Genomic DNA, 10,469 nt, shown 5'->3' with positions numbered 1-10,469 from the left:
AGATAGATAGATAGATAGATAGATAGATAGATAGATAGATAGATAGATAGATAGACTTTAAGAAAAAAGTATTTACAAAATAAAAGCCATATTCTCACATTTTCCCTAAAATCAACAAATCCATTCTCAAGATGAGTGTTATTGACTTTTGTATCCACTGATAATACTGATAGTGGTGAGTACTGGTGGTGTGGAGTGGTGTGATGTGGTGGTGAGGTCCTCGAACCTCTCGGCCTCCAGGGTTGGGTGTCCGATCTGAGGAGGGTGAGGGCGGGGTGATGAAGGGGGCGGGACTGGATGGAGGGATGTTGATGGACCATGGAAGTCAGAACTTGGGTGAGGCTCATGCTGTCAGCTCTTCCCTCAGCTCTTTGTTCTTGCGCACCAAAGCTGCATGTTTCTCCTGAAAAGAGAATTAGCAGTCATCAGGATAAGCGTCCAAATTTGGAAAGGTGGACACTATATTGTGCTGTCTTTGCAAAAACCGAGATTTCTGCGTTTCTCACCTTCTCCTGTAGACGCTCAAGCATGGCTGCCAGATGGGCGTCACGATTCTCCTTGATCTGCTCCATCTTCATCTGGAGCTTCTCCTCGGCCATCTTGCTGAAGTTGCTGTTCTCCTCCATGGCCTTTAGCAAAACATCCCTCTCGTGCTCTCGCTTCTCTGCCAAAGCCCTCAGCACCTGGGCTTCCTGATACTAAAAACCAAAAACAATAAACCAACCGATTAATACTGAATGGTTTAAAGTCCAAATTGCGTGTTATTATGTTTTCTTTTCTTTTCATTAAAGGGGCAATATGCAGTTTTGGAGAAGAATTTACAATTTTAATGAGGCAATAATAGAACTCATAAATATTTATTTTTCAAAAATTGAATAAACAAGTTGTTCTCAGAGGAAAATAAGGTCCCCAGAACTGTGTTTGAAGCTAGAAAGGTGGCAGGGTCCACCAAATATAAACAAACAGTAATATAAGGTCGGTTTGTTTATTCAGTTTATTCAGTCATGAAAACAAAGAGTTTGTTTATTTAAGTTGTTTAGGCATAAAAAATCTCTTCTCTTCTGGTTGAAATTTCTTCCAAAAAACTACATAGTGCACCTTTAAAATACTCACCTTCCTTCGATCTTCAGCAGCCTCCAGTTTCTTCTCAATGTCGTCCAAGGAGATGTCCCTCTTAGGAGGTGAGGGGAAGTTGTGGGTTAAGTCTGACACTGGAGACGGAGGCTTGAGAATCACCTCGAATGCCTGGCCTGAGGCCCGCTTGTTTATCGGTTTCACCTGCATGTCTGTAAATCAGACAATTACGATAAGAACACCAGCAAAATCAATGTCCTATAACACAATGTATCAGTCCAATAATAATTACTGATGATTGTATTTACAGGGCAGACAAAACATCCACAGGGTGCAATTGGTATGATCCCAAAAGATAATCAATGTTTGAGCTGATCCGTACCTTCAAACTCTTGCTTGAGCTTGTTGCGTGGCTCAGAGTAGAAGCAGGAGCAGATGAGGGAGAGGACAGACAGCTCCTTCATCTTCTCTTTGTACGCTGTGGGAACACAAACAAAGCGTCCTGATGAGTCTCTCTATGTTATTCATGAAAATATCAAAGCAGGGAAATTAATGCTCAGGTAAGGTTTACTCACGAATAAATAACACTGTACAGTCACAAATTCATTAATTTGTGAGTTAGGACAGGACAAAATGCTCAATAAAACAGCATCAGAGGACGCTAGGGCTGCAACGACTGATTATTTTGTTGTTGATTAATCTGTCGATTATTTTCTTGATTAATCGATCAGTTTTTTGGCCAATAAAATGTCAGAAAGCAGTGAAAAATGTCTATCACTGTTTCCCAAAGCCCAAAATGATGTCCTTGTTTTGTCCACAACCCAAAGATATTCAATTCACAGTCATAGAGGAGTAAGGGAAGCAGAAGATATTAACATTTAAAGGGTTGCTCCACCAATTATACACATTAAAGTGTGTTTACAGGTCTTGGGGAGTTCTACTGTACATGTGAAAAAAGTAGTATAAAGCCTTTTGTGGCTACAGAGACGGCTGTATGTAATCAGCATGTAACTGCCTCCACTGATGTCACTCAGTGGTTGCATTGTGGGTAACGTAGGCATCAAGTTTTGTAAAGGAAAAAAGAATGTGAAATTTAAAAAAAGACGATAAAAAGACTTATCTTTGCTTCTGCTGTATCGATTTTTAGTGCAATAGACCAGTGGACCAGTGACGTCACTGGAGGCAATTCATCAGATTACATGCAGCTTCCTCTGCAGCTACAAACAGCTTTATTCTACTTTTTCAAGACTTGGAAATACACTTTAATGTTTACGATTGGTGGAGTTAAACTTTAAGAAGTTGGAATAAGAGAATCTTGACTTTCGATGATCAAAATAGTTGGCAATTAATCTAATAGTTTTCAACTAATCAATCCTTTGCAGCTCTAACCGGCTCATTAAAGGTCGACACAAAGTACATAAGTGCCCAGTTGCTTAATAATTCATTGGGTTAATGTATTCTGTAAGGGTGATGAAACTAAGATTCCTCCGTAGGATGTTGTAGAAAGATGTGACTCGTTTCAATCGAGAAATCAGAGTGCCTTCCTCTCTCTGATATCCCTTTGCAATCTGCATGAGATGAGTGATAGAGTAGACAGGCCTGTGTGTCAAGTTTTTTTCAATTTCCTGTTGAACCCTCAACTGTTTGTTCACAATATTAAGATATTGTTGCGACACTCATTGCTGAGTGTCGCTGTCATGGCTGATTAACGATCTTGACTTCTTTACTACATCTGAGGCGTGTTTTTCACAAGCTCCTTGCCGACTATTTTTAATCTCGTCTACAAAATTCTGTCACTTTTTTTCCACTCTCCTCCTGTCTGTGACAAAGTGCCCACCTGGGTGCTCAGAGAGGACTACAGATCGTCGGTGCTGCTGAGCCTTCTGCTGCAAAGGCCAGCGTGTGAAGTGGCCCCTTGCTGCAGGGCTGGCCTGCCTCCCACCCTGCCATGCACCTGTCTCCTCTGCTACACTCTACCATCACAATGAAGCACAGTCACCGATTTCAGAAGGTTTAAATAGGTTGCTTATGTCCAGGCACCATTAATGTCTCACATATGTACAGAGACTAAACAAACCCATGAAAACAAAGATGCCACAACAATAACTGTCCATCAGAGGAGATGACTGATGCAGGCTACAATCAATCTGTTCGGTTAATACAATATTCAGGCAAATGGAGTCTTTTCATTTGATCTGAGGATGTTTTCTTGGAATCAAATGGCAGCACATCTGTCACAGCTGGCGATGCATCCTTGGCGAGGAAGAAATCAGAAAAGCTACAGGCGTGAATAAAAAAGAGCAAACCTGATCAAACTATCACCTTCGTGAGGCGTTTAAGGTACAGAAACAGGTTTTTAAATAACAAGTGACAGCTGGGAAGGTTTAATTATAGCGAAGTGAGGCTGATGAAGCTCTCACTGTCGGCAGCCCAGCATCTTGGGTGGGGTCCGTCTGCATTATGCTGCATGTTGGGGCCGCTGTAGCATGAAGCGCAGGTGCGGCGTTGTAAATAAAGCTGTCCAGGGCCAATCCTCGATGTCTGATTATCAAATGTTACACAGCATCAAATCAAAGCAAATGAGCACTGACAAAATGCACAAATAAAGGAGAAATGAAGGAGACATTTTGAGGGAGGATGCTCGGCTTGTAAGCTCAGATTCCTGCTGTCATTAAAGGCCTCTCAGCTGAGACAAAGGGCCCCCACACTTTAAAGAGAAATATCTCATTTCTCTTGACTTTAATCATTCAAGAGAGAGCATTTCTAAGCGGAGCCATTACAGAAACACGACCACCAGCCGGCAGACAATACCGGGCCGACGTGAGAGGAAAGGATGAATCCATCCACCCATGAATCCACGCATGCACCAGATTTAACACGATCAGTACTTGAACACGCTTACCGGTTGCTGTTTTAGCCATGGCTGATGTATTTCTCCGCAGAGGATGCTGTAGCTCTGTTCAGGTGAACGGTGATGCTGCTTAAGGCACTGAGTCAGCGAATAGACCGGGGTAGGAGCGGATGGCAGACAGGAGGAGGAGGGGGGGGGCACGCATGCACGGGAGCGCGCAGGCGGACCCTCCCCTCTCTCCTCAGACGCGCGGAGCCGCATCCAGCATCCACAGTTTTGACCATAAAGCCTCCTTAAAGCTGAATATTGAAGCACAGGCGCACGAGAAAATTGAGAAATGTGTTCGCCAGACTGAAGGCGGTTTGTGTTTGGATCCAAATTTATATATATTTTAAAAAACATAAATAAAAAATGAAATAAATAAACAGCATTCCAGTCCAATCCAGCAGAGCCAGAGCCAGTGCTGATTTTCCTGAAAATCCTGATCAGACGATGTAGTCGGCTTGCCAGGTACGAATAACCCATTTTAGGTCATTTCAGGATTACAGATTAAACGATGATTTAATTAACACAAATAAATAAATAAATGCTAATAAGAACACAGAGAAGCCAATCTGCTGTGATCTGTGACTATTTTGGCCACTGGTCAAAATAGAAGAAATGACGCCTGCTATTAGTCACACTGTCCAGTTTGATCGCAACATTTGGATGCGTCATCTAACGTCAGTGTGGAGTGCACACAGGCTGTTCAATAAGTCGTTCATCTCAACAGATATTTGTGGGAATTCAAGATGAACTCAGTGACATCGGTCGAAATCCATTAAAGCAACATTATGTAACTTTTCTACCTTACAATAACAGCTTCAAAATCATGCCGATGACACAGTGTCTTGTAATAGGGTGAATGGCGTGTCTGTCTCAGCCACTCCGCCCCCCCATCACTTGTTTCTGCACTATGTGACTTCAGTGAGAGCAGTGGCGGACTCAGGATGTTTGAGGGGCAGGGGCGACAGAAATAAAAAGGGGCCAGCTTGCAGAAAGTCGTGATATATTTATAGTGGAGAGAGGGCTCTTCACCACGTTTTCGCCACTTATCACGTTTTGTCTACCACCGGGGAATCCAAGAGGGTCTTTTCGCTGCATTTTTTTTTCCGAACATGGGGGCACCCCTACATCCCCCCCAGAGTCCGCCACTGAGTAAGAGGGTAGGATCAAAGCTTTGCATTTATGTTAACTTTAAGATACAAGTTTTCAAGACATATTATGGTGATGAAGTAATGGGTTTTTTTGTAGTTAGCAAATACAAATTGTTACAGACCGGGGATTTGTCTTATGACAGTGGTGTTGCGCTGTTGAGCAAACTTTACTCTTATTTTAAATGAGTAGTTAGCAGTGGTCAGGATGTCGGTCTGGGCTCACACTGCCACAATCCTCTTGCTTCACACATATGCCAGATTGTTACTTGCCCTAAAAAAATGGTATGTTGTGAACTTGTGTAACTCTAATGAGTCAGAACACAACGTAAATAAAACAACTTCAGACTGCACGAGGCTTTATTAGTGATATGTCAACCAGTGAGATTTGTGAGTGACATTTGTTGCAGATTTTAGGTTCTTAATGAATCATTTCAGAAGCCAAATCCTAAAAAAGACACAACATACATTCTGAACAAACAAAAAACCCCACCTTAAATAACACATATTTGATGGCAAGAGACTGTTGCATAATGTTTATCACTCAGTTAAACAGTATCGGTAAGATTAAGATCTCTTTTTCAAGAGAGACATGAGAACAAGAAACATTCACAGAAACAACAGAACAAGGAAATAATTAAAAACAATAACAAGAACAAAGAAACATCAGATAATGAGACTCGGAGATCTTTCATGTACACTGACATATTAGCACTGTTTGTAGCGCTTAGCTGCGTCCTGCTCTGGCCCTCAGCTGCTTCTTAATGTAGGAGCCGACCAGTATCTGAGGACGTTGTTGGTAATTTTGAAGGACTTCATGAGAGCTGCTCAGCTGATCCCCCTTCAGCCGATCCAGTAATGTCACACAAACCACGGCCGCTTTACACAACAAAAAATGAATGTTACAATCTCAACATCTGTGTTTTGAGACAGAGAAAAATGTGTCAGCTATGATCAGCATCTTACCTCGCAGACCACTCAGCTTGCACATGGCAGCAAGAACAGCTGACTCCATTTCAATATTGCAGACTCCTGCTTTATTGGCTTTATTGAGGTAGTCCTGTTTATCCTTCTCAGTGTAGGAGCAGAAAGCACCATCCAAACGGGCCTGCCCTGAAGACAGAAAGATGGCAAAAGATGCATATTATAACTGAATGTGCAATATGATTAATGCATCAATCCATTAGAACTCAAACCTTCATAGAAATCCAGTGTGCACATGGTGTTGCCTATCACTGTCTCAAACTGGTTCAGCTCTTTGCTGCACTGCAACAGCTCCTCAGCCAGGCTTTGGTCCAGATCGGTATTATGCACCACCGTCTTCCCCAGGATCACCTGCTCAAACTTGGGCAGGAAGGTGGCATCCACAGACTGCTTGGTGATAACAACGGTGCCAGGCTCAAGCCCTGAAAAACAAAAGTGGCAAATGAGAGAAACAATCATGAGAATATGAACAGAAGTGTCCACAAGCTATAAAAACTTTATTTGATCATGAAGCCAAATTTGCTCTGCAATTCTGTGCAGGAACTATACTGCAGACTGGAGTCTCTGTTGACAGTGACAAACCGGCAGATCTGCGTTATATTCACTCGTCTCCTCTTTGAAATGTCTGTATCCTCATTCTGCTGTATTATTCTAAACTATGAGGCCTTTTATCCCTGGCATAATTCGTATGCGTCTGGTTATTTTGATGAAATAAATACATCACCTGGACAAACAAACACAATATTCTTTTACACAAAGACAGAAATTAGTTGTATAACGTATGCCGAATTTCCAAGAAGGCCCAAATAATTGAGAATTGCCACAGACATCATTTCACAAAGTTAATATAGTTTCTTGCAACTCAACAGCTATCAAAATTGAGCAATTTCATAAAGGAGTTGGAATGAGGGGTTGTATCTTACCTATTCCACCTGATGTCCCAATGCGTATAATTGTTACATCTGTGCACCGTGCATGATGGAGGAGCTTTATCAGCTCATGCAACATTATGGCAATAGATGGGACGCCCATCCCGTGCTGCAAAATAAAGCACAGACTTGTCAAATGCAACCCTAAGGACCCTAAGCACACAGATTATAATGATTAATACTATTTGTTAGTTAGCATTTGTGTACAAATTCAAAAATACTGTGATAGAACTTTGCTCCTACATACACTAACAGAGAGTACAGGGCCAGTTTTGTACATAGCAAAGCGATCCGTTCCAGCACAGATATTTGGGTACTCTGATTTGGGGTCCTCCATATTGAGCTCAGCAGCGATGTACTCGTTGAATGATTTCATTCTCCAGGGACTGCCCCCGACACACACAAACTGGAGGAAAACACACACATATCAACAGAAATAGCTGCTGAATAAAGACGATTATGGAGGTAATTTTTGTACACAAATGATTATCATAAAAGTCGTTACCTTGACATCACCAAACATATTTGGCAGGTCGTGGGTTCTGGTTCCTAAACTGAAGTGGTAGAGGATGTCATCTTTCATCGCATCCAGGTGTGGGTTGTTCACACAAACAGTGCTTGAGGGGAGAGGGAAACAGATTTTCAAGAGTCAGGCGCCCTGATGAAGTTAATGTAGATGTGAGTTTGTTGTTCTGTTCTGTACATGCGACATCTATTGCATGTCTGTTCGTCCTGGGAGAGAGATCCCTCCTCTGTGTCTCTTCCTGAGGTTTCTTCCATCTTTCGTGTTTTACACTTTTCTCCCTGTCTGGCTTCGGCTCTTGTACTATGTCATATGGTCCAATGATCTGATTGGTTGAAGTTAGCCTCGGATAGATGGTAATAGACAGATGGCTCATCCAATCACCTGCTAAGTATTTTTTAAAGTGCCTACCCTTTTCCAAACAGTTTCCAAGGACAACGTCTCAGGTGGTTCTGTGTAAGAGTCGTGTAGCCAGAAATAATAATTTAGGTGGGCTTGAACCAAAGCAAGATCTCATTAAAACATTATTTAGAGTATTTGCCTACTGTGAGTTTTATACATTACATAGATAGCAGGGTGTGTTTGCTGTTGCTTGGCAACTTGTGAAGAAATAAGGAGGCGGAGGTGAGCTGCAATTTTATTTCTTCATTTAATGTTGCAATAACTTGCCTAATAAGATTAGAGCAGAACCGTTGAACAAACCTTGAGGTGCGGCAACTGGTCTGCTCACTTAACATCTGCAGCACTGGACATGCAGCTACATTACATCAGATTTTCTAAGTATTTAGGCTAAGCCCATTAGCCATCTGCAGCATGCCAGCACATGATAAAGACAAACAGACTGACAGTGTGCCACTCCCATTAACCAATCAGTCTTCAAATATCTAGGTGTGAGATTAACACTTGTTCAGTTTGATTTATAAACTATATATCATTCACATTCACAATCACTCAGCCAGGAACACAATAGGACTCACAAGCAGGTCCCATCAAAAAGCACAACTGAAACAAAAAGCCCATTAGTATGACTAACAGCAAACTATAAATGAGTAATGTGAGCTTCATAAGCGATCTACGCTCTTAAGAGAGAGCTTTGTATTTTTTAAATTTTTAATTAAATAACTAGCTTGGCACTCATGGATCTAACAGGGGAAATCTGTCGCTGACCACCAATTAAACTGTGTAAAGGAGGAAGGTGAGCCAAAGCCACCCCGCCCTCATTTCAAGTGATGTGAAATCTTTGTCTTTTTTCCCAATTAACTTCAATGTAAGGAATAATAAGAAATAATATTAAGATCGTTTTTTTTATTTGCAGCTGCAGTAACTCATGTTTCTTGTGAGTATGCTGGGTGTACCAGCTTTACATGAAGACAGGCACAGGCTACACTGAAACATCCAAACAATCTGGCAAGTCAGGTTGAACTGGATAGGGTCTAATAAGTAATTTATTACTCTACTATATTGTAACACAATATATTACCTTAAAATGAAGGTAACTTGCAATATGTAATATATTGCATTTTGAAAGTAACTTTAACTATTCTTTCTTCACATTCTGTTGGTATTTTTGGATCATTTTTGAATGTTTTAAACTAAAACTCTTACATATAGCACCTTTAAAGTCCTCGTCTCCACAACAAAATGTTGACAGAAAATTGTGAGTGAAAACCAGTGACACTGAAAACATTTTTAAAAAGACAAGACGTGAAGAAAAATATCTTGATGGAAAACAATTAGAATGCAAAATGATAATAATAATAACAATAATAATAATAATAATTTCCAAAATATGTAATGTCGGTGTTTTTCAGTGCCAATATAATTGTTTCAATGCTCATGTTTCCTTTTTTAGTTTAGGTTTTATTCTCGATGCCACAGATATGCTGACACACCCTGCTCATTACAACCTCACACTGACAGCACCTACAGTCAACCGCGATGAACGTGACGTGTATGTGTGTAACTAACGGACATTTTTCTACAAAAAGCCTGTTAACAAATACGTCCGGACATTAACTTCTCACCTGCATGATGCGCTTTGCGTGGCGTCCTTTGGATCCATCTTCCTGTTAACAAATGTGTCATGAGTCAGTGTCGGAGGACAAACCGGACCTGTAACAACCCCTTAAGATTATAATTACAAACTTGCTTCACGTTTCTTTGTCTTTGTGTTGAGGAATGAGCCTAGTCCTGTCACAGGCACTCTTTACTGGTGGAAAACAGGTAAATAGCCAACATTCTATGCTAGTGAGTTTAGCTAATTCGTTTTGCAAAGGTTTCCTGCAATAGCCAAACAAAACTACTTTATTCTCTCATATCAATTGCAAGCTTCATTTAATGGATTGCAATTTGATAATACTATCTTATTGAATTATTGTCCATCTTATTATCATTTCCCCCTTATCATCAACATCATCACTGACTACACCAGTGGACGACAGGTCACTGACAGATAGGAGCAGAACTGGTGCACAAAACAGATAGAAAACCCTTTAAATAACAAGAAAACACATTATTTTCCCTTCCTGATTGTCAAAAGCCAACTCACCCAGACTGGAGCAAATACAGTCCAACTTGGTCTGCTCAGGCCAACAATGCAGGGGTCCTCCTGCCTCTTTTTTTTTTAATTTCACTTTTATTTTACCAGGAAGTCCCATTTAGGCCAAGCTCTCCTTTACAAGAGAGGCCTTGCCAAAGTCACAACATAATAAAATGCAACATATAAAACATTATATACCATCATCCTTCATAAAACACCCGCTTATAATTAACACAGCAGCTAAAGGATCTTGTCAGGTAAACATAAATGTAGGTCATCTTTAGCATTTGAACAAAACAAAAAATCAGTCTTTTAACTTGCGTTCATAACTGAAGCCTCTGACAAAACGGTTCACATCCAACATGATGCAGATATA

The 10,469-nt window shown here is 40.9% G+C and overlaps 2 protein-coding genes across 2 annotated transcripts; both read right to left on the bottom strand.

The window, feature by feature from the left end:
• Positions 1-343: 343 nt before the first annotated feature.
• On the bottom strand, positions 344-3,995 carry stmn2a (stathmin 2a). Its single transcript, XM_073485706.1, has 5 exons — positions 3,977-3,995; positions 1,457-1,552; positions 1,114-1,286; positions 507-698; positions 344-403 (listed from the first exon to the last, which is right to left on the bottom strand). Exons 1-5 carry the CDS (start codon positions 3,993-3,995, stop codon positions 344-346), a joined length of 540 nt encoding a protein of 179 aa, XP_073341807.1.
• Positions 3,996-5,845: 1,850 nt separating this feature from the next.
• On the bottom strand, positions 5,846-9,616 carry LOC141011457 (uridine phosphorylase 1-like). Its single transcript, XM_073484618.1, has 7 exons — positions 9,579-9,616; positions 7,537-7,648; positions 7,279-7,437; positions 7,026-7,140; positions 6,315-6,524; positions 6,085-6,231; positions 5,846-5,997 (listed from the first exon to the last, which is right to left on the bottom strand). Exons 1-7 carry the CDS (start codon positions 9,614-9,616, stop codon positions 5,846-5,848), a joined length of 933 nt encoding a protein of 310 aa, XP_073340719.1.
• Between the last annotated feature and the right edge of the window lie 853 nt (positions 9,617-10,469).

This window comes from Pagrus major, chromosome 17 (genome assembly GCF_040436345.1).
Source record: "Pagrus major chromosome 17, Pma_NU_1.0".
Classification (NCBI taxonomy): domain Eukaryota; kingdom Metazoa; phylum Chordata; class Actinopteri; order Spariformes; family Sparidae; genus Pagrus; species Pagrus major.
The sequence above is the reverse complement of the archived record's forward strand: the minus strand, read 5'-3'. Positions and strand labels throughout refer to the sequence as shown.